The 23,875-nt window shown below is 42.2% G+C and overlaps 1 protein-coding gene across 6 annotated transcripts in view; it reads left to right on the plus strand.

The window, feature by feature from the left end:
- Nucleotides 1–23,875, plus strand: part of UVRAG (UV radiation resistance associated) — a 102,807-nt gene that overhangs the window by 18,101 nt on the left and 60,831 nt on the right. For 5 of the 6 annotated variants that reach the window (XR_014230637.1, XM_082335639.1, XM_082335643.1 and 2 more), the window contains exons 3-6: nucleotides 375–409; nucleotides 3,648–3,809; nucleotides 5,612–5,686; nucleotides 12,329–12,414. Coding sequence is in view for 5 of the 6 variants with exons in the window: in XM_082335639.1 (XP_082191765.1) it covers nucleotides 375–409; nucleotides 3,648–3,809; nucleotides 5,612–5,686; nucleotides 12,329–12,414 (358 nt within the window). In the remaining variant the exon portion in view is untranslated. The remainder of the gene's footprint in view (nucleotides 1–374; nucleotides 410–3,647; nucleotides 3,810–5,611; nucleotides 5,687–12,328; nucleotides 12,415–23,875) is intronic. The other variant, XM_082335640.1, reaches the window with a different exon arrangement.

Below are 23,875 nucleotides of genomic sequence, written 5' to 3' on the forward strand. Positions count from 1 at the left end.
TGCACTCCCCCAGGAAGATGTCGTATGAGGAACTAGTCACTTCGCAAATGTCATCCAAATATTGTCAAGTACTGGGGCACGTTCTTTCCCCAGAAACCAAAGCCTCAGTAAAGCTTGAGTATTATCTTGGGTATAAAGATGAAATGAAAATTTAAATAATGACTTCGACTAATTAAGTGTGAATGAGTACTTTTAGTCAAAAGCATGACTGCATTTTAAAGTCTTTCTCCTGAATCTGTTACTGATAAACTAGACCCACTAGCATTTGTCTTTTGTGAGTGTTACTTATTTTAGCGTTTTGTATTTCAAATACTAAGATTTGTATCAGTGTTTAAGCTAATCTAAAGGTGTTTTTTTTACTCATTTTTCTTTAGAATTTTATAAGAGTGAGGTGATCAAGAATTCTCTGGTAAGTTATTTCAATATGGAAAAAGTTTCTTTTTAAAATTGTATTGTTACTGCAGTATATTGATTTCTCTGCTGAATACCGTCACTGTTAAATTTGTATTTCCACTCTTCAGTTCTGTTAGGACCATCACATTCTTCTCCTCCTTTTCAGGTTCTTTTCACAAGGGTTGGAATAGCGAGTTACTGAATAGTAGAAATGCATGTTCATTTTAACAGCTGTGGAGCAATGGTCTGTTGGGACTCCCACAGACAGGACTAAACACTCAGGGTAGGGCATTTTCATGTGAAAACTGTTCAGTGCTCAGCTTAAGCTTTACAAAATATATCCATTTTAAATATTGAGATCACCGAATAGGCAAAGTTATCTTAGCTGGATTTTTACTGGTTTAACTTGTTTCAGTATCTGAGAATTGTGTGCATCATAACTCAGGTTTGTTTACAGTTCATCTTTTCTTTTTTTTTTTCGCTGTTCTTGCTGGTGCTGGCAACAGAAATAGCTGCTTTTATTTAAATGTCTGCAAATTGCTTATTCAAGGAGCACTTGTATGTTACTTTGCTGGGTGTACAGATTCAGTAGAAGCTCATGCTGTGCAGTTTAGCGACCTTGGTGTAGAAGCAGAGGTCCTGCTTGCAACACCCCAAAGAAAGGGAGAGTCAAACGGTGTTGCGGAATATGCCGCTGATGTCTTCGGACATCTTTTTGTTGTACAGGTGCACAGTAAGGAACATGTACCTGCATATATAAACATGTATATTCTTTGAAGAGCTAATAGTTTTAAGAAACTGAAGTTGACGACATCTTAGAGTTTCTAAATTTTCCAGTTCAGATCAGTGAAGCGACCAGAACTGAACGGTTTATTACAGCTGAGAAGGGGTAGGTCTCTTGTAACATCCTACTCCCACAAGTGTTGGGTAAGGCAGGTTGAAAACCTGCTAAACAGACTTTTTAATGTCTGCATTAACAAGATAGAACTGCATCATTTATAGCACGCTGGGCTGTAAATGCTTTGAAAACCTCCTGAATGGAGGAAAAGCTGTCTGTGTCCACAAGGCTGTTAACTTGTCTGAGACAACTTCCTTGAGACGTTAGAATTTTCAGTTCTGCCTGTTCTAAATCAGGAAAAGGAATAACAAGAAGGGAATCTAACCAAAGGAAATATGAAATGGAATGACAAAAATCTAAATAAAAGATGTCTTGAGCAAATTCCGTACATCATCTCTGGGTATTTTAATGGCTTGTTTTTTTTGTGTCTGAATAGCTACCAAATATCCCTTCTTCTTAGGAAAACTTGATTAATGCATTCCTTCTGTAATACTGACTGGGTAACTTTGCCCTTCCCTTTTTTCGGAGGCATCTTATTCTAAATTGCCTAATACCAGTTCAGAGATGCTTGGCCTGTTCCAAGCTGCTTAAGCACTAGAAGGAAAGGCTTGTTTTTTCATGGGATGGTGGGTTCCTACCTTTTGGATCGAGTGCACCCTCAGCAAGTTTGCAGATGACACCAGGCTGAGTGGTGCAGTTGATGCACCTTGAGGAACGGGATGGCATCCAGAGGGACCTGGACAGGCTGGAGAGGTGGGCCCATGTGAACATCATGGGGTTCAACAAGGCCAAGTGCAAGGTCCTGCACCTCGGTCAGGGCAACCCCCGGTATCCGTACAGGTTGGGGGGTGAAGGGACTGAGAGCAGCCCTGAGGAGAAGGACTTGGGGGTGCTGGGGGATGGAAAGCTGGCCATGGGCCGGCAATGTGCGCTGGCAGCCCAGAAAGCCAAGCGTCTCCTGGGCTGCATCCCCCGCAGCGTGGGCAGCGGGGCGAGGGGGGGGATTCTGCCCCTCTGCCCCGCTCTGGGGAGACCCCCCTGGAGCCCCGCGTCCAGCTCGGGGGTCCTCAGCACGGGAAGGACATGGAGCTGTGGGAGCGGGGCCAGGGGAGGCCCCAGCGATGGTCCGAGGGTGGCCCAGCTCTGCTGTGAGGACAGGCTGAGAGCTGGGGGGGTTCAGCCTGGGGGGGAGGAGGCTGCGGGCAGAGCTGATTGCGGCCTTGCCGTGCTTAAAGGGGGCTTGTGAGAAAGGGGGGGACAGACTTTTTAGTAGGGCCTGCTGCAATAGGACAAGGGGGGATGGTTTTAAACTAAAAGAGACTAGATATAAGGAAAAAATTTTTTACGTTGAGGGTGGTGAAACACTGGAGTGGGTTGCCCAGAGAGGTGGGAGATGCCCCATCCCTGGAAACATCCAAGGCCAGGCTGGATGGGGCTGTGAGCATCCTGATCTGGTTGAAGATGTCCCTGCCCATTGCGGGGGCGGGGGGGGTGGTGGTGGTGGTGGTGGTGGACTAGGTGACCTTTAAAGGTCCCTTCCATCCCAAAGCATGCTATGATTCTATGCTTTCTGTGTGCAGCAGAGGAGGGAGATATATAAAAAAGCACTTTTTCCCATTTCTGCATTCGGACACCCTGTGACTTACGGCCTGTGGAAGTCCTCGAGTTGGTATCTGGCGCTTGGCACCAGTAGCGTTGAACTGACTTGGTTTGGTTGCAACTTGGGCCAATTACAACAGTTTCCATAAATCTTTAATTTAAATGTTATCAGAGGTCAGTGCAAGTTCTTGGAATGCCTTGTGTTTGCAAATCTCATTTCTAGTGGAATAGGTGTTTGCAGTTTAGCTTAATGTATGCTGCTTCTGTAAAGCTTGAGGTGCAAGTCTCATCTCTTGGAGTGAAGAGGAGCTCTTAGCGACAGCATTTGAGGATTGCCATCAGCATCGGTCAAGGAGGAGGAGAATGTGAACAAACTTGTCAGTAAATTATGCAAACTTAATTATTGGGGAATAGATTTAACTTTTGCAATGTAAGCTATACCCTAGTTTTCAGAAGCTGAATTATAACTTGGAAAGGTATGTTACTTCCACTTTTAAAGTTCCTGATTTGGCTAAACTGAATGAGTAAATTCTGAAGTAAGTTCTTCAACATCTTGTAATGGCAGGAAGCAGAGCCCACTCTGAGTTTCTGAAGTACTTTACAGCATGCAGCTTTTAACCCAGGAATTCTCTCTAGAATAAGGAAGCAGCAGAGCCTGTTGACTTCAACTCTGTGTAAACCTTGAAATGGCTGGTGTTCGTTATTCTTAACGCTTTTTTTAATCTTTGACATGGACTTTGCTACTTTCTGAATTGTCAATTTTAGGACTACTTTCAGCTTGTTTGAGTTGTTTTTGTCCTTCTTTGGATCCCTACAGAATCCGACATGGAGGAGTCTGGACTTTGGAATAATGCCTGATCGTCTTGATACCTCTGTCTCTTGTTTTGTTGTGAGGATCTGGGGTGGCAAGAAGGAGCACTTTCAGCTTTTGATTGAATGGAAGGTCAATCTAGATGGGTTAAAGTACTTGGGCCAGCAGGTAACGTGAAAGCAGTTTTTCTAAACTTTTACTTATGGAAGCAAAACATCTGGATGAACGAATATATAGAATGCTAAGAAAGGACATGAATGCATTTGAAGGGTGTATTTTAAAGTTTGATTGCACAGATTCATGTTAGCTTACTTCAGAGCTTTGAATCTTGACTAGCTGAATATTTCAAGCTACCGTTGTTCACTGAGCCTCTTAAATGATACTGCTAGCACTTGGTGCTTTAAATTGCAATGCCTTGATTCAGGGAAATAGCAGTGTGAGTGTACATACAGTTAATGAACATAGGTCATAATGTTTATGTATCTTACAGTTTTCATCCGTTCTCATGGTAATGGCATCTCGTCAAAGATCTTCAGTCCAAGCAGCTTACTGTATAAGATCTGTTTTAATTCTGGTATTTGTCTCTTACTATAGCCTTTTGAAAGAGGTGAAAAGTGAGATGTTTTCTGTATTGTGGAGCTTACAGTAAAAGTGGCTCAAAAAGAAACCCATATCACATAAATAATAAAAACACCAAAAAATATGGTGGCTTTTGAATCAAATAGATTGTCTGAATTCCAGTGGGCGCTTTTTGATTGATTGATAGAATCTATTTAGAATAAACGATAGTTTATTTCTCGCTTTAAAACAAAATGATTTTTTTTTTTTTAAATTGGGATGTTTCAAAACCTGGGAAGAAAGCCTTGTAGGGAATGACTGCTCTAACTTCGCATGGTGCATTGATCCTGGCCAGCACCCCCTGCGCTGGTGGGCTGGGAGAGAGTCAGAGGAGCAAAAGTGAGGAAACACTCACGGCTTGAGATGAAAACAGTTTAATAACTGAAAGAAAAAAAAAATAATTAAAAAAAGGCAGGGGAGACATCAACACACAAGTGATGCAAAGGTAGTTGCTCGCCACCTCCCACCACCAGATTGACGCCCAGCTAGTCTCCGAGCAACAGCTACCTTGCAAAGTCTGACCCCTGGTTTTTTACTGCTAACGTGATGATACGTGGTACGGAATATCCCTTGGGTCAGTTGGGGTCAGCTGTCCCAGCTGTGTCCCCTCCCAGGCTTTTGCTCACCCCCAGCCTCCTCGCTGCGGGGGCAGAGTGAGAAACAGAGGCGGCCTTGATGCTGTGCAAGCACTGTTCAGCAACAGCTAAAACACTGCTGTGTTACTGACACTGTTTTAGTCGCAGGTCTAAAACACAGCACCGTACGGACTGCTATGAAGAAAACGAGCTCCATCACAGCCAAACCCAGTACCCTTCATGTTGTAGCTTTCTTTCCATTTGTTTTTACTGGACAGAAGAAATGGCTCCCTAAACAATACGCTCTAGTGCATGGTTTTATTTGAAATAATGTCCTTTACATTAATAGCAGGATGTTGGCTTTAATACCGAACACTAATTTTGTGTCTACTATGACCACAAAAGCCTAATTTTGAGTGTCATTTTAGGTAATATCATGTGAAAGCTAATTACTCCTGAGACTTACCTCTTTGATTAGTTTCCTGGTCTCTTAGTTATTTTTGTCAGCTGGAAATGCCACAATAGGAAAGATGCTCTGGCTAGTGTTTCTGATTTCGAGGTAGAATGGCTGAACATATTTAGTGACTTATTAAAGCTGTGAAACAAATGCATTTTTCCATGGTTAAGTTCAGTTTTCTCTTGGGTTTCATGTGCTTCTAGAATTACAGGTGCTGAAAAACTGCATTTGACCATCAAACGGAGCAATTTATGCTCATTTGCAGTGTAAAGTTGTAGCAAGCTGACCATAAAATCATTTGTTTTCTTCTCTTCTCACAGATACACGCAAGAAACCCAAATGAGATTATTTTTGGTCTCAATGATGGTTATTACGGGGCTTCATTTGAACAGAAGGTAAGGGTGTATCATGTTTGTTCTGGCTTGTTAGTACTGGTGACAAGCTGAAATTCAACTTCTAAACTTGAATTGTCACACTTGGATGCTCAGGACATTAAAATGCTTTGTTTTGAGAAGAAATACTTTTTTGACATGACAGATAAGAACTGTTATCTCGCCTCTGTTGCATGGACATCTGAGCCGTTCTGGGAAGACTGAGAGCATAGCATTTTAAGTCCAAAAAAAGCCTGATTACTGAAAATAAGCCTTGGCTTTATTCTTTGAGGCAGACACTTCATTCAAACATAGAACATTTTGAAAATGGCATGGCTGTTAAGACTCATTTTCGTGGCAAATATAAAAGCACGTTAAGTTTTGGTTATCACTCTTAAAACCAGAGTCTGTCGCTTTTAAATGGGAAGCTATTTATTTGCTCTGTGTTGCAACTGTTTCACCCCATAGTTGTTTTTTTTTTCCAAAGGCTCCACTGTGGTATTTGTGCTTATCCAGCCCATGTTGTGACTACAGCCAAATTAATTATATGGCAGTGCTGATTACTGCATCGATGATGAAAAAGTTTAAACTTACCTATTGTAAATACCACAGTTGATGTTTTTTTGTTTTTTTTTTTTTTTTTAATCCCAAATTGCTGGTGGCAGTACTGTGGTATAGATAGGTTGTCTAAGGAGTCCCTGGCTGAGAAAATGACTCTTGACACATAGCTACGGTTTCTGCATTAGCCACAACCAGCAAGTCCAGTCTTGTGGGGATTTGAATGGAGGCAATGGCTTTAAAGTCAGCAACACAGGTAGCCGTTCGTATCTGGCGAGAGCGGAGCAAGGGACAAGGTAGCATGGATGCAAAGCTCCCTGGCTGTACACAAGCCTCCAAACTGTGTTTGGTATTTTGATGGTTATCCTTCAAAGCGTCGATGGTTTGGTACGCAGCTCAGACTCTGCTTCCTGGTGGTGTTAACTCAGTTTTCCTGAAGCAGGATGCAATTCTAGTTTTTCATGATTTCAGTATGAATAACCTGGGCCTGAATTCAATGATGATAACGCTTATCTTCTTCCCTGATGGTTTGTTGTCAGGACTTGCTCCCTAGCTCAGAAGGTTTAAAAGTACATCTGGGTTTTGGTTCCTGTACGTGCTCTGTAGCTAAGCTGCGAATACAGTCGTAGCCTATGTAGAGCACAAATAATCCCCTTCCTTGTCCTTCCCTGTAATTTATTCAGTTCTTTTCAGCTGCAAAAGCTAGAAATTTATTTTGTCACCCTGCTCTGGAGCTTTTGATTACTTTCTTTGTCAGTTCCTTGACCTAAACTTCTTGTATAGTACATACCTCCTGTATTTAAGTGAATTGTCTGCCTTTCAAGCAAACCCTTCCTTTTACCTTTAGAAGCTGTGTGCACCTAATTGGTATTTCTGCTCCTAGTTGGTCTTGCTTTATAATTTTCCTGTCAATGCTGGACACTCTAAATATTCCACAACCCCACTTTGATGGTTATACTAAATATTATTTGTGAAGCACCACCTGAAATCTTCTGTAGGAAGGGATTTTTGGTGTCAGGTGTGTGGCTCTGACCCTGTGGAAACTGCAATACAATACCTTTTCTGCTTGGTTGTGTGGGTATTTTCTAATTTCTTGAGGTGCTTTTTTTCTTTGTGGTGGTGGGTTTTCGTAATACTTCAAGACATCTTAGTCATAAGCCTCAATTTTTGAGATAATACATGGATGGAATAGCAGTTTTAGTTTCTTTGCACTGACACATATGAAACCTTGTTATGAAAACAAATGCTTACAAATACAATTTTGCAAGTCTAATGAAAACCTTGTGCGCAAAGACAGTTCAGTCAATGTTGGAAGTGCCCTCTATTTTTGCACATCTCAGTATGGACAAAGTTAAGGTATGGTACTCATATTTCCCCCTCCTCCCCCCCCGTTGCTCAAAAAAAGCCCTTGTTACTTTAATAATTCTTGGGACTATGAATTAATTGCCAAAGTAGATTTATGGAGTCTTACATGAAGTGCATTTTATTAGTGTAATAAATGTCTTTGTCATTAATTAAGAATACTTATGAGCCAAAATAAGAAAATTGTTGGAAGCTGACTAAACCATTCTGGCAGTATTTCATGAACTCAAGAGTTTCAAAACACACTGTAGATGTATTGCTGAGCATTGCTTGATCCATCTGGAACTAAATGCAAATTCCCATTTTCTGTCTTGTGAGCTTACCTGTGATAAAAGAGGTGGGAGCCTAAAAGCTGTTGTAGCAGAATAAACTGAAGTAGGGCAGGAACATTAGGGACTGTCAAGACTCTTGTTTTTATTGATGAAAATTGTAGATTTATAGATTAAATGCATATCTCCCCGCTAAACAAAACCAGCAAGAGTAACATGCTCAAATAGGAATATTCTAATTGCTAGATTGTTTAATTTAAAATGGGAGCACTGGAAGCTTACAGCTTCACTAGGTTATGCGCTTTAGCTGCTGTTTTAGAACCTTCAAGCCCACTTGCATATAAGGTGACCTTCAAAATGCAGGTTTGTGCTCAAAATGCTTGCTTTGTAGGAAGCTTCTGTCATATAAAGGAGCAAAGTAGAAAACTCTAGCAGCGTTACTGGTGGAGAAATTCTAGGTAAGCAAGACAATTGCAGTATAGCAATTACTGTCTTAACAGAATACAATAACCATATCCAGGGCCTCTTTATTGTTATTAATATCATCACTAACTCTTCACTTTTTTCCTGCTGAATGTCAGAAAGCCTTCAAATTCTGTGTCTTTGACAATATATAGGTATTAGGAATTTTCTTTTCTTCCATTTCTTCTGTCCAGCAGCAACTTGGCCGTTGTTGATATGCAATGAAAAAATGAACATTTTAGAATCACAGAATAGTTAAGGTTGGAAAAGACCCTTAAGATCATTGATAGGTTAACGGTTAGACTCACTGCCAAGGCCACCACTAAACCATGTCCCCAAGCACCACATCTCCCTGGCTTTTAAATCCCCCCAGGGATGGGGACTCAGCCCCTGCCCTGGGCAGCCTGGGCCAGGCCCTGACAGCCCTTTGGGGGAAGAAGTTTTTCCCCATACCCAACCCAACCCTGCCCTGGCGCAGCTTGAGGCCGTTCCCTCTCGTCCCATCGCTTGTTCCTGGGGAGCAGAGACCGACCCCCCTGGCTCCAGCCTCCTTTCAGGCCGTTGCAGAGAGCGATGAGGGCTCCCCTCAGCCTCCTCTTCTCCAGGCTGAGCCCCCCCAGCTCCCCCAGCCGCTCCTCCCCAGCCTTGGGCTCCAGCCCCTGCCCCAGCCTCGCTGCCCTGCTCTGGCCACGCTCCAGCCCCTCCATGGCCGCCTTGGGGTGCGGGGCCCAGCGCTGAGCACAGCATTCGAGGGGCGGCCTCACCAGTGCCCAGCACAGGGGCACCATCCCTGCCCTGCTCCTGCTGGCCACACCAGTCCTGACACAAGCCAGGGTGCCACTGGCCCTCTTGGCCACCTGGGCACCCTGCTGGCTCATGTCCAGCGGCTGTCGACCAGCACCCCCAGGCCCTTTCCCGCCGGGCAGCTCCCAGCCGCTCCTCCCCACGCCTGCAGCGGTGCCTGGGGTTGGTGTGCCCCCAGGGCAGGACCCGGCCCTGAGCCTTGTTGAATCTCACACAGTTGGCCCCAGCCCAACGATCCAGCCTGGCCACGTCCCTCTGGGCCCAGCCAGGCCCTTCCTACCCTCCAGCAGATCAACACTCTGGCCAACTGGGTGCCATCTGCAAACTGGCTGAGGGTGCCCCCCATCCCCTCATCCAGATCAGCAGTGAAGATGTTGAACAGGACCGGCCCCAGCACTGAGCCCTGGGGACACCACTGGTGACCGGCCGCCAACTGGATTTGACTCCATTCACCACCACTCTCTGGGCTCGGCTGCCAGCCAGTTTTTAACCCAGCGCAGAGTGCACCCATCCAAGCCGTGAGCAGCCAGCTTCTCCAGGAGAATGCTGTGGGATGCTGTTTTCTTTGGGTAATGTTCTTATTCAAGGTGCAGTTTTCTTGCTGCAATGGGTACTTAGCTCATGGCAAGAAAAAAGTTGGGAAATAAGGTTTCAAAAGCCTTTGTGCGTGCCTTCTGAGCCCTGAAGGGTATTACTGCTTTATTGTAGGTGTCGGACAGTGGTCGTGGAACTCCTCTTCTAGCATTTACAGCTTTTCTTCTCAGTGTAAATACAAACATGTGCTGCCAATTTAGCTGCTTTCTTCATAACCACATTTGACTTTCACGTAATTGTACCTCCAACTTCTGTTTTTGTTCAAGCTTTTTTATCATTATTTTGTAATAAATTATCCAGCAATTTTTCTAGAAGATTTCAGCAGGATTGTGCTTCTTTCATCGCAACCATGCCCAATTTATTTTCCTATTTCCTTTCTGGCATGCGACCACTGAAGCACTCGTTCCTCTCTTATTTTCATCTTATCTAGTAATCATACACTGAAACCGTATTTGGATTTGCTTGAACTGAACCAATATTTGAATAAGAGATGTGTTTTGTCCGAGACTGCATGCTTGTGCATAAAACCGCTTTTTACCCAGGTTCAACAAAATCAGTTCTGGGCGCTATACTGCTTTCCTAAAACCAGGTTTCTCCTTCTCTGGTTTCCTCAATGCCTTCCTGGCTTTCAGATTTTTTTTCAACCATTTTATCCTTGCTGCTACTATCCAATAAGACTTGCTCCTCCTCTTGCAGTGATATCTTTACAGAAAGTGCTGTTAGGGAAGCAAGTATAGCTCTTAGTTAATGACTAGCTGTCTGTTGTCTCCTTAAAGAAATAAAGCCAGAAGAGTCTATACAGCTCCCTGTGACTCGAAACATGTGGGTGTGGTCTGGGTATGGAGGAACAGAAGAATAAGTTATATTCTTCAGGGATATGAAATTGTAGCTGCTTTTTTCAACTGTCAAGCAGGAAAGACCCTTATCTTTGGAAAACTGCATCTCTCTACCGTATGTGGTCTCCATCAACGCAGGTAGAGTCTTTCCCCACGTGTGCTTTTTTTTTTGTGTTTTAACAGCTAGATCCTGGCCACTTCACACAAGCAAAGCCTTTTTGTGTATTTACAAATACATGTGTCTATGTAATAAACGCTGTGGCAGAGAAGTAGACAAACTCCCCTTTCAAAGGGCAAACTTCTTTAATAGCTAAGTCTGAAACCCTTCTGTTGCACGTTCTGCAGGTTTCCTCAGGGTAGAACAGTTCGTGTAGACCACTTGGTGTCTGACTCTTTGGGAATTGCCTTTCAACACACTGTAGCGTAGGGGAAAAAGTAAAGGCGAAAATATGTTGCTGCTCCAAATTCTTTCCCTCCTGAAACTCGTTATCCTAGGCCATTCCACTTGTCCTCTGCAAAATTTTGCACTTTGCTTTCTGAAGGCAGCGTTTCTTGAAACGAGATCAACTTCATGGTGTAAAATGGTGGTGCTGGTAGCTGTGTATTTTTTCTCAGTTTTCCACCATTCATTTAGGCATTAAGATGTCTATTTTGGTATTTTTTCAGGGGATATGGGTATGGATTTCAGCATGTAAGATCCAACATCTTGAGAATGGAAGTGAGGAGCTGAGACAGCTGCTGCTATGATGCCTCTGTTGCAATATGATGCACATAGATCTCACGATTATTTAGGTGGAACCTTATTTTTGGTGGAAAGGAATCTCTGCTGCGTGGCCTGTGGCTAACAGTTGTGTCAGTAGATGTTGACACCTAACTCTGCGTTTCAACATCTTCTATATGGAAACAGCCTGTTGAGGCAAGAAAGAATATGTAGGCAGGGACTGCGGTGCTCGGAGTACATCTGTATCGCTGTTGGAAAATTAGCCGGTTACGTGTACCGGCTGGGGCTACTTCCTACACTAAAACAAATGCTTTTTTTCCTACAATCCGTAAACTTTCTGACAATGCTGCCAGGTGGCTTGACCTACTTAGAATTTGCTTTATCATGTGGAGAAACATTTCTGAGTTTGTGGCGTTTCTAGGAATTTGTGTGAATATGCCTGATATGGAAAAGCTTGGTATCTGACCTTTGCAGCGTGAAGAATTGCTTTTCATCTGTGACTGTTTTGATGCCTCTTGTGCAGAATGTACACTTCAGTCTCTTACGAATGACATAAATATTTTTGGTAACTTCCAGAAACTTGTTCACATCATTCAAAAGTAAGATTGCTTTGATCTTTTAAACGTATTACAGCATGGATAAAGAATAGAGCTTTGTCTCGTGGTCTTGTACATCTCTGGCACATTACTGAATAGGCTCGCAGATGCGAAGCTGAAGACTGGCAGTACTGTAAATTGCATCCTTCAGTATTTCTGTGCATAAAATTTGTGCAGTAATGGATTACAAAGTTCAGGAAAACACACTCCATGTCTAGAACACAGATAAAATAAAGTAATAGGTCATTAACATCTTTATAGGTAAGTACTGTTGTAGGCCAGACTTGGACTTGGTGTTATTGCCGCCTTAAATTTTTTCCTACCTACCGTACATAAAACTGTATGAAGACAGATTTAAAATACATAAAATGCAAGATCATTTGTTCTCCTACCAAAAGTGCATGCTTTTAGTCAGGATGGAAAAATTTTTGATTCTTAAATTAACATTCTTTCTTTGCCTTAAGGATCACTCAGGTACCCTGAAGAATAGTCTTCTCCAGGTGGATCAGAACTGTGTTCGTAACTCTTACGATGTCTTCTCTTTGCTTAGGTAAGGTTTTTGAGAATATTCTGTGTGGCTGTTGTAGCTTCTTTAACGTGTGTGGAAGGAGCCTTTCCAAATATAAAAAGAGCCTTCTGGACTGGAATGTGCCAAGGAGATATCTAGATAGTGCCGATTTACTGCTGGTAGCAAGGAGATGGGCCTTGATGTACGTTCCTTGGCGGTCTGTAGGGTTCTGCCGTGTGGACCGGCTCTGAACTAGAGCTGGCTGCGGAGCCAACCCGTGGACTTGCCTTGCGAATGTTGAAATCGCGGAACTCTCTGGAGAGCTTCTGTGGAAAGCCCCTACTCTGTTCTCCTCAATAAAAATAACATTTATTTAAATAAATTAGAACAATGCGGGGGGGGAAGCAACTTGCCAAAACTTAACTTGGTAGAATGATGCCGTAGTTGAAACAAAACAACTACGCGCCTAAGCGTGTGGGGTTTTTTTGTGTGTTTTTTAAATGTTGAACCACTGAATTGAATTTACCTTTTGCATAATTCTCCCTTGTAAACCAGAAAAGAGGCACTGCATAGTCAGGACCCAGTTACTCCAACACATGTATGGTAACTGCACTTTTGGGTGGTTACTTAGGGGTGTCTGGTGGTGAAAAACATGAAATACTAGTATGAAGGGATGCAAGAAGGCCTTTTTCAGATCTGCTTCGATTCTAATAGTTCAAGAACATTAGCTGTGGGGAAATATAATAGAGGTTTTAAACACCGTCAGTAGGTTGGTTTTGAGGAATTTGTATTTAAAAGGCACTTTACAAGACAGGTTGCTATTACCGCAGAACTGAAGTTATCGATAGATGTGCTACAAAGGAAACCCTTGGAAAGGAAATGTTTAATATGCTTTCAAAAGTCTTTGGAAAAAACACATTTGGTTTTATCAGTTGTAAAAATGGAATCCATTTGATACTGTTGACAGTAGGTGTCACTGTTGCCTGTCTGAAGCATTAGCTCTATATTCTGTAGTGAAGAAAGCGGTGGTAGAAGTTAACTCAAGGTTGCTTATTCAGAAGTCTTTATTTTATAAGCTCTCTTAAAATTTAAATACGCTGTTTCTTGATTCTGTAAAGCATATTTAAACTAAAGGCTGCTTTCTAAATGTCTTTCTTCTGTACTTTTAATGGAAAACAACCAGGGGGCATGTTATGAAGTTCTGGTTACATTCTGGCACAGTCCATTAGATGAGAACTTTTATACTACCCAACATTAAGTCTTTGTTAAATAGAACGAAGAAAATGTGTGCCGCTCATCCTGATTGCTTTGCTCGTGCATTTTTTTTCACGTTTCCTTTGCGCTTCTTTGTAGCATGAAGCACACTCCAGAAAAAACACTCACTATTATACCAGCTGGTCATGAACTTGACCAACTGGAGCCCTGTCTAACCCTGTCTAATCTGAACTGTGGTCCTTCTTCTGAAAGTGTCTGACTGTCTGTCATAAAGCTGACAAGAAATGAAGATGTCAGCTTTGATAAAGCTCCCCTTGCTGGATGCTCGCCAGTGCTGTTTTGAAACCTGATTACTGGAGCCGTGCGCTTTGCTCAGTCTTGGGAAGGTGAGAGTCCAGGCACTGTCTCTTACAGTTTCTAGGCATGCTGTTGAGTGTAGCTCCTGTTTAGCCCTGCCTCTGAGCTGAGACATCCTCCTTTCTTTTTGCTTTGTCCTAAAAGAAACAGTTTTTTCCAGTCCTCAGCACCAGGCCTGCTGCTGATTACGTTTTGGTGGATTCTACATACCCTATAAGAGTATTTATTGCATTGTCTAGTTCCAGCAAATTTAGAAGTTATAATTTGTGACGATACCTAGGTGCTATTTTTATCTGTTTCCTTCCTAGCTAGGAAAGTTCTTTGGGAACTGACGCAAAGTCCTCCATGTAGTCCTGAATCCATTCTATTCCCTCTCATGTTTACTCTGCTTTTTTTACAGGTACGCTTTCTCTACTGCTGCTTACCTTTGACACCTAGCTCAAAAGACTGGTTTATTTCTTTTAAAATAATCTCTAGTCTCTTTCTGTCTGGTGTCCTTTTTTCTCCTACCTAGCGGTCTGGTCTGCCACCTCCTCCAGGAGTCCAGGCTTGAGTAACTAGCCCACGACCTCTTTCCAAAGACAGTTTTTGTGAGAGCATGTTCCACTTACAACCAGAAGAGAGAGATGGGCATAATTTGAGTTGTGATTCATTTGACAGGACGTGTACTTTGGGAGGAAATGAATTGCTGTCTGCCTGCTTCTGTCCATTGGCTATAAAGAGAATAGGGAGGTGTCTACACTGTAAAGGTTTGCATCTGGTCACATAAATCTCACATTTTGAAGACTTTCTCATGATACGATATTTGTCTGTAGTAAAAATTCACAGGCTGCCCATGTGGTTTCCTGATGTTTTCACGAGACCTGTGAATATGAAGAACAGCTTGTACTGGCTTTGTTTAAACTCCTCAAAAAAGGAAGCAAGTCCTGGTGATGGTGGTATCTGCCTCCCCGTTACCCTGATGGTACCATGCAGCCGGCTGTGGCATAGCCACTGGGATCAGCTGTACAGGGTAAAAATGGGTTGGGAGAGCAGGTTCTAGCTCCAACCCTTACCTCTTGAAAAACTGCAAAATGAGAACTTCTGTGGTTGATCTCTGTCTGCTATCAAAGCTGCTTTTTGGGGAAGAAATGATTTAATTTTTTTTTTTGTTACTTCTCCGAAGAAGTGAATAGCTAAAACTTATGAAGCTTGTGAATAGGCCTTAATGAAAAGCACGTGCTTGGCTCAAATTATGTTGATTAAAAAATTAATTAGGAATGACAGAGTGTGCGAACAGTAGAAAATTTTTTGAGTGTTGGGTTAAAATAGTGCCTGTGTGCTCAGATGCTTAATTACATGGATTTACAAGTTAATTAAGCAGGAGGAAAAGTTTAAGTACCCAGACAGCTTAGCTTTACACAAGGAAGTTCTCGGCACCTCTGCAGCTCATGAACCTTCTTGTTTTGGGGCAGGGACAAGATCCTCAGGCAAACAATAATAATAAGTTGTTCATGCCATATGGAAATGACGAATGTTCTTCCAGCCATTTGTTTTAAAAAGGCTAACTAACAAAAATTAACCACCCCAACTGGAAAGCTAAAATTTTGAGGTTTTTGTCCCTTGGCCATATTGTCAGATTTCCTGAAAAGAGGTCACTTAAAGGCTTTCTAAATATTATGTAGCTGGTAGTAATAGGTTATACAGTAACACGTTTCACCTTTCACATAACACTCAGGATGGGCCAAATTCATCTGAGGTCATGTTCTGGACATGTCTCCATAGTCAAGCCCTCGGCACGTTTGCAGCACTAATGGGAATAGGTTTAGAATTAGTATTCTCTTAGTTTTCTATCCTTTCTTTTCTTTAAACTTTGAAAAATAGACCTTTCAGTATTCAGTGGTGTTGGGAAGATGGGATATGCTGGCACTCACTAAAGACAGGGCTTACAATCCTGTATGTTAAAATTTTACTTCAGTTCCTAAATACAACAAGTAATATGTTGTATTCTACAACAGCTTTTCGTGGTAGTGTAACTCTTAGAGCAATTGACCTGCTTTTGTGCCTCTAAGTACGTGAGTGCCTGAAATCTTCCCAAATTCTGCCTGGCGACAAAAAGTGCTCTGAGAACTAGTGAAACCTGCCCCTTTGCAGGTTTGCTTCCTACATTTGTGTATCTCCAGTCAAAACCGCTTTCTCTATGGTTTAACCATTCCTTCAGCAGGTGGGATGGCATGTTTGTGCTATTTAGCCAGTTAGTGCAAATTGAAAACATTTTGGTTGTATTTTTGCTTAAAAGAAAAAAAAAAAAAACACAACAACAAAATCTGGTGTTGGTACATTTTGAGTGCTGGAGATGAGTAAAAGACCAGTTCCAGGCAACTGCTATAATATTGCTAATATCAGATTTGGCTAAAGTTGATTTAAATAATACTTCTAGGTGTTAAAGGGCGGCTTCTGCTACTGCCACATGTGCATCTGATCTAGTGGATTAAATCTTGAACACGAGAGCAACTCCAGAGACCACACAGGCTGTGCCTTCATTAAAAAAAATAAGTTCTCGCAGTTTTGGTCATAAGCAAATGAATCTGGCTGCAGTGCCCTGGACAAGTAAACATGACTTTTCAAACCAAATGATAACACTAAGTGAACAATTTCCCCGTATTTCACGTCACAGCAATGACGGCCCGGGTTCAGTGACTTTAAATGGTCCAGGATTGCCCGTGGCACGACACTGCTCTGAGCAGGACCAGAGCTCAACTTCTGAACTACCAACTAATTACTGCTTTCTAGGTTAAGGGTTTAAAGAAACTTGCAGTGCACTGTTGAACGTTACTTGTCATGTATCAATGTGTCCAGAAAGATAAGTTACTAGAAATTGTCTTAAGTCCCAGTGCCTTAAGTATGCCCGTCTTCTTCAGATTTTGTAATCTGTCATAGGCCAGGGGTATGCTTCAAGTGACAGGCTTTGTTTCAGGATTTGCATTTGTAATATAAGTGGTCACTTAAAGAAGAGTGCATGTTTTATCACTGAAGAGATGCTATTTAAGACTACAAATGTAGGTAGTGTTCATCTGCAGTTTGAAACTGAGATGTTGGTAAAATCAACTATCTTAACTGACCAAGACTAGAACATGGGGACACAATATAAAATCAGCTTTTGTTTAGCTCTGCCTGTCTTAGAAAAGAAGCTTTTTAACAGATACATTGCCTGTGTGTTTAAATTCTTCCATCTTTCTTAGCAGCCTCATTGAACGAACGGACCTTCCACAAGTTGATCTCAGAAACTTGCAATAGAGACAAAAGTCCACAGTCAATGTAAGCAGTTGGAGTGTTGAAAAATGCATTTGTAGCTCAGAGTAGTTTCTCTGAGACTAGAGTCAGTGGAATTGCACGTGCCAAGTGTAGTAACTGCCTTTGGGCAGCTATTTTTAACATATGGAAATTATGCTAAACTTGAAGCTGTTTTTCATAAGCTCTTTGGGGAATGATGGAGTGAGCAAGGTCTTCATGGGCTTAAACTGCTTTGTGCTAAGGTGTATCTCAGGGGTACATTGACCTGCTTACAGCTAAAGAGAAGCAGAAGACAAGTCAGTCTTGAACAATGTCAGAGTGTCCCGTCTTGACAGCCAGTAGCTCAGTCAGACTTTGCTATTGCATAGTTGCTATGAGCAGCAATTCCAAACTTTAGGCTTCCAGATGTTTGGTGGGGTGAAAAGGAGGGAAAGCAGGAAGAAAACCTGCTATCAGCTGCTCTCTGACTCTGGAGGGTGGTACAGCACCTGATAACAAACCCAGAGGAGAGCCACACAGAACTCTACTGCCTCCTGAACTTCCCTTAAGTTCCTCGACCTCCACCCTCGCCTCCATGAAAGGAGTGAACCCAGTGGAGCTGCGCAGTAAGTAGGAGTCGGTCTCTAGCCTCTGCGCTTCTGACTGCATGGAAACAGAGAGTTGCTCCTTACTATGCTTTTCCCCTGCTTTTCCCCCTAGGATGCTGGTGGATGCATATTTAGAGATAAAGGGCGGGTACGAATGATTTTTTTTTTTTTTTCCCCCCATTTTAAGATACGCACTGACAGTTAAACCTTTTGTTTCTAGCTTTTTTCCTTTGCTGTTTTTAACTCGGAGAAGTATCCAAAATCATAGCTGTGACCAAAGCCTTTCTAAATGTAGTTATGGATGCTGATGCAGTAGAAACAGTGCCACATTCTGAGAAAGTGGCGGGTGTGTGGCAAGAAAAGGCTGTCACTAATAGCCCGATGCTCTTGCAGTGCCTTGTTCTAGCTTTTCTTGTGAGTATCTTAGCCATCAAATCGCTGGCTCGCGTTGCAGACTTTCAGACTTTAATGTTGCTACTGCTGCTGCTGGCATCCCCTCCCAGCAGATGTGGAAATGCACCGTCTCAAGTGTGGAATGGGTAGCAGGATTCCTCTTAGCCTGAGTTGTGCTCTTAAATCAGTAAGTTCCTCTGCTAAAACTTCCCTTTGCTAGTGATAAGTGTGGTTGTTTTTCTGTGATGGCCGAGCTTGATATTTCTAACTAGGAAAGATTTCCACCTGGAAGACTTGGCGCTCTGTGCTGTATAGGCAGCCAAGACAAGGCAGGCATCCCCTTGGCTTTGGACATGAAAACCCAGGTGGCCTAAGGCCAGCATAAATAAATATGAACTGTAATCGGACCTCTTGGGTGCCTCTGTATACTGTAATAAGCAGGACTGAAATGGATGAACAGTATAACAAATGTCATCTCTCTTGGCCTAAAAACCATGTGGGTGTTGGAATTGTGGAGTGGTGTCTTCCTGGGAAGTGGCGATGGAGATGGAAACTGGGGTCTGAATTTTTTTTTGAGAGGTTTCTGAGGGATTTTGATCGGTGGAATCAGACTTTCAGACAAATCTGTTCCCAGGCATTTTACTTGTGTGGTGCTAAGCTATATGGAAACTGAAGCTAATCGGTCATCAGAAGAATCAATTTAGAAGCCTGACTTTTGCCAAAATGAGAGCAGCATGGGTCATAGCAAGTTGAAACAGTCCATGAAGCATGAGAGAGGTGGGTTTTTTTTGTATTTTAACTTAACTGCAGGGTTAGTAGTCGGCGGCTGCTGCTGCTGCTGTTGTCTACAGCTTTCCTAATATGCCATGTGGAATAAAACACCCTTACAGTGGCAGATTTCTAGTGTAAGTGCGATAGGTATGTTGCTAGCTCTTGACCAAATTGCGTTTCAGAGTACTGTTTAGGAGAGAGATTACACAGAGCTGTGCAGACCTTCAGAAATAGCTTTATTCTTCTTTATTTGTGATGGCATGTAAAAGACCATGTCAATGAAGCAACGTTCAGTTAGAGCAGAAGTCATAACCCAGTCCTTCTCCTTTTTCTGGCTTTATTAGAGATGATGAAAAACAGAGCATGCCACTTTTAATTTAATTTTCAAACAGATACCTGAAAGTGTTTAAGAAGGAGGATTTTGTGAACGATGGCATTGGGACTCTGTGTTTTTGTTAGGACTTCGTCCTGGATATGGCCGTAAGAACGATGCAGCTAATGGCTTTATCTTTCAGCCTGGGCAAAGATTTTGGTGAATGCAGTCATGTTTCCAAAATGCTCAGAAATACCGAACCGCATCAGGGAAAGTCAATACTACATTTTGACTGAGAACAAATACAACGGATTAAAGATCTCAGAGTGGGGAAAATGCTCTAATCTCTTTGATAATTAAAAGCAGGGCAGGGTGGGGAATGTACCTATGGCTGAGAAGCTGCAGAGGACTCCTGTGAGTGTTACCGCCAGCCCTTTGTCCGGTGGGAGATCTCGCATCCCTACTTCAGCTGCAGAATTCTACTTCTCTTGGAAGTAAACTTTGCTTTGAGTTCGGGGATGGCTTCCAGGAAAAAGCGCAGCAGTATGCGGCTTGAAAAAATGAGTCGCCTGAATATTGACTGGTGTTTCTCCTCCTTCTCCCTCCAGTGGGTAAGGCCTGTGCGCAGGTGTCACAAACACCTTAGCAGTTGTGTGGACTGCGATTGGAACAACGCAATCACCTTGAGAGAAGCTGTTTCCCTTTTTGGGTGGAGCCTGTAACCCATTCAACCTGAATTGATGCATTTTTTTCCTTTTCAGTTGCGCGGTGAACTCCAGTCTGAGCCTCGCTCACTGTCTCGGAGCGAGAATTGAATCCTATGTTAAGATTTGTTGGCGAGTTACATGTCAGCAAAAGGCTGTTGGTTTATACCAAGTGTCACTGTCCTGGTAGGAGTCGTCTTTACGTATTTATGCCCTTCAGAAACTTGTATTTGCGTATAATTTACCTTTCTGCTATATACAGCATCTTGAATGTGATTCTGTCTGTTGCCCTGGCAGCAAGGTTTCTGTAATCACAAACTGATAAGCACTGGTATAAAGAACAAAAAAAAACCCCAGCTTGCTCTATTATTCGCCACAAATACATTTGTTCTTTGAATAAAAAACCAAGCCTTAAATCCATCCCAATGCTGGAGTGAAATCTATGAATTGGAATAAGAGAACCAGAGACATCTCAGGTTTTGTGACTTTGTTTCTGGAAAAAATTGTTTGTGCTTCACGTTAAGACTCTCCTCTTCCGTTCATGCCCCGTGAGTATCGACGGTGATCTGTGTACTAGCTAGCTCCTTTAAATGTTCCTCGCAACGGAGGCCAGCACCTCCCCTGCTGCCAGTCTCATAGACATGTTTTTTCCTTTTCTTCTCCATTTGCAAATAGCTCAAAGCATCCAGTGTTGCAGGGTCCACATGGATTTGATTATTCAGAAATTTAATTTGAGTCTTACACATGTAAGTCAATTCAAAACCGTTTGAAAGACCGATGGAAAGTATCGGTGCTTCAACAGCGCTGTCTTGTTTGAGTTTCTTACAGCACTGGCTCTTGTGGAGGTTTAATGCCATAAATGAACAAGTCAGACTTGCATTTTATTCTCTTCTTACTCCCTACTGTCTTCTCTCACCCTACATCTGCTTTTGACAAATTGTAGGTATAGGTTTCCGAGGAAATTGGGAAAGGGAGTATATGATTATAAATTAGAAAAATTTTTCTTGTGGGAAAGCAGATGTAGCAAATGATGGTTTAAGGGGCTATGTAAAAAATATGTTATAGCTGGCTGGCACTCTCCATAATCTAATTTCTGGACTGATATAAAGAAGCGTGCATTCCATTTTTTGTATTTAATAGGAAAGTCTTGGATTTTTTTTTCTTTAATAGTAGGTTTGGGTATTTTACTTCCAGGATCCTACATCTCACTTACTGCCAGAAGTGTTCTGTTCTATTTTCTAAATCCCTGGTAGTAATTCTGGGTTTAAGTTTAGTCTCATTGTAAACTAAGGTTGTTCTGGCAAATAAGACCATAGGCATTTATTTCTCTTGTGAGAAGTAGCTGTAATATGTGACTGCTGTAATTAATTGATTTATTTATGGCTTAAAATTCTGTACATGAAAAATCCAGATGTGTCTGATAGAAGCAAATAGATATTTGGAGTGTATGATAGAACTACAAAATCATGTATCGAATGTCTAATAAAGTCGAGAGGCTTTCATTAATGTAAATATAAGCATATGTTAGCTTAATAGGCGCAACTGTCACTACGCTCCAGCTTTCTTTTTTTTTTTTTAAGATTGCAGTCAGGAATGAACTTGCTATATAAACTAGTAAAATACTAGTCTAATTCATGACCAAGAGGGATATCTCAGTTGCAGGATACTGCAGTGTGTCTTAAAGGAAAGTGCTTCAGCTGAACCTTCAAACGTTGCCTCGAACTTACTGCAAGCTGAAAAAGAGCACATGTGGTGTTGCAGCACACCCCAAGTTGTAAAGTCAAGTTATGTTGGACCACTGCATTGTGCAGTCTTTGGGGTGTCAGGAAAACTGCTTGATCTTGCAAACAAGACAAGGATGTTATTGCAAAGAAACCCTGTAATTGTGAAGAAGCCCAAAACTTGGCAACTTTTTTTTTCTTTTCCTCCAAGTCAGTACCCACGTTGAATTGATCGGCAGAACATTGGATGCTCGAATTGTTTCAAATCTTACAGCCAAGGTAGAAAGTAGGGTTTTTAGGGGAGAAGAGGAAACAGTTCTATTTCAGACTTGAAAAGCCTTGAAGAAATACCCCGAATAGCTTGTACTTCAGCAACTTGGGAACTAGCAAGCGAAGAGGAGAGATGTTGAATTTTTGCCTGCTGTTCTTCCCAGATCAATCAGGGATGCAGCTTTTGTTGGTCTTAGCTTCCAGTACACGGCTAATGTTTTTGTATCTACCCCACTGTCTTTTGAACTTCCAAAGGAAGGGAGAGTATTTTGTTTCCTCTTAGTCTCCCCCATCTCAAAAAGCAGGTGATATGAGAATGCAAGCAGAACAGCAGCTTCATGGATCTCCACCTCCAAAATATATTCTGGTGGTAAGGAATTTTAAGGTCTAGCTTTGCTTTTCAGTTCTTTCCCAGGCAGCGGCATGGAACTCACCTGATGTTGGACAACTGCACAGCAGCTCTCGGGGCCCCAAGCAACAGCAGTAAATCTGTCACACTTAACGTTCGTATTACTCTGCTGCTGGCCGACAATGGCCGTGAGCTGCTGCAGAGACACCAGAACAGCCTGCAGACACAGGATGACGACACTCTTGGCTAAGCTATCTCTTTAAAAAGGCTTGAGTTTCTGCTCTAACTGGCTTGGCTTTCCTGACTGCCGAAGGAAATTTGGTAGCAGGCCAGTGGCCTCTTGAAGCCCTGAATTAGCTCTTAAAGTGCTATGGAAGTGCTAATTTTAATAATAAATAATAAAAAACCCTCTTGGACAATCTAGGAAGAATCCTGCGTTGGCTGATAGCACGCAGATTATGCCATCGGTTGGCTCGTAGCTGTCAGTTACTAAACCAAGCCAGATTGTAGTGAAAGCACAAATTGTGCTAACTTTAGGCTGTAGCGTTGGACTTGCATTCAGACTAGAAATGGAAACAGTATGCAGTCAATTAGCGTTGAAGTTTCTCTCCATTCATTATATATAAATTTTAATCCAGATTTATGGCCTCAACTTGCTGATCTCCATTCGTTGGTGCAATCATAATTGCCTCCACCAAACTCTGTCTTGTGCATGCAGAAGTGATGGACAAAATTTCTCTGCTGATGTTCTTATGGCTTAGTTTGTGTTCCCGTTGGATGACCAAAGATTTCCGTGTGGGTGTGGTGGGGGCTTTTTTGGCTGGGGGAGAGGAGATTTCTGTTGATAGTTGCTGCTTTTGTGATGTGAAGTCCCCAAAATTTTAATCTTGGAAGGCTTAACTTTGGATGTGGTCGTGATCTTGCTGTTACCATTTTAAAGTTGTCGGAATAACAGTGAACATACTGGGATTGCAAGACAGAAAACTTACTGATACTGGTTGGCACAATGTAAATGGCACTATTTGGCATCAAGGTCGCCAAGTTTAACTGTAGGGGTTTTTTTTTTTATATTGCAAGAAATGCCTGGATGATGTTTGGTTTAAAAGGAAAACCGTTTCTTATTAAAAACAGACTATTGCTGAATTATTTTGTATAGCAGTCTTTATAGGTTAGGACTACACCTTTAGATATAGATTCACCGAATTGAGCAAGTATCCTACGTTAGGTACTGGTTTGAGAAGTCAGCCTGAATAGATGTTTGTTCCTTATATTTGGGCACGGGGAGAAGAACTTGAAGCTGTTACAAAATTTGTAGGTTGTTGGCTGAGTGTCACTGTGAGGAACTCGCATGGCAAACAACCCTTCTAACAATTTATCAGTTTCATAAATACTTTTTCAAAGAGTAGAACACTTTTTTCAGCAGTCAGATTTTGCTACCCGCATGGTGTGACGTGAAGACTTGTAGAATTTCTTTCTTAATCCCCTAACAGACTAAATCAAGAATGTTCTTTCAGTGTAAAATTAGATGAAAGCGAGAGAAAGGGAAATGT

Source organism: Platalea leucorodia, assembly GCF_965183815.1.
Source record: "Platalea leucorodia genome assembly, chromosome: 2".
NCBI lineage: Eukaryota > Metazoa > Chordata > Aves > Pelecaniformes > Threskiornithidae > Platalea > Platalea leucorodia.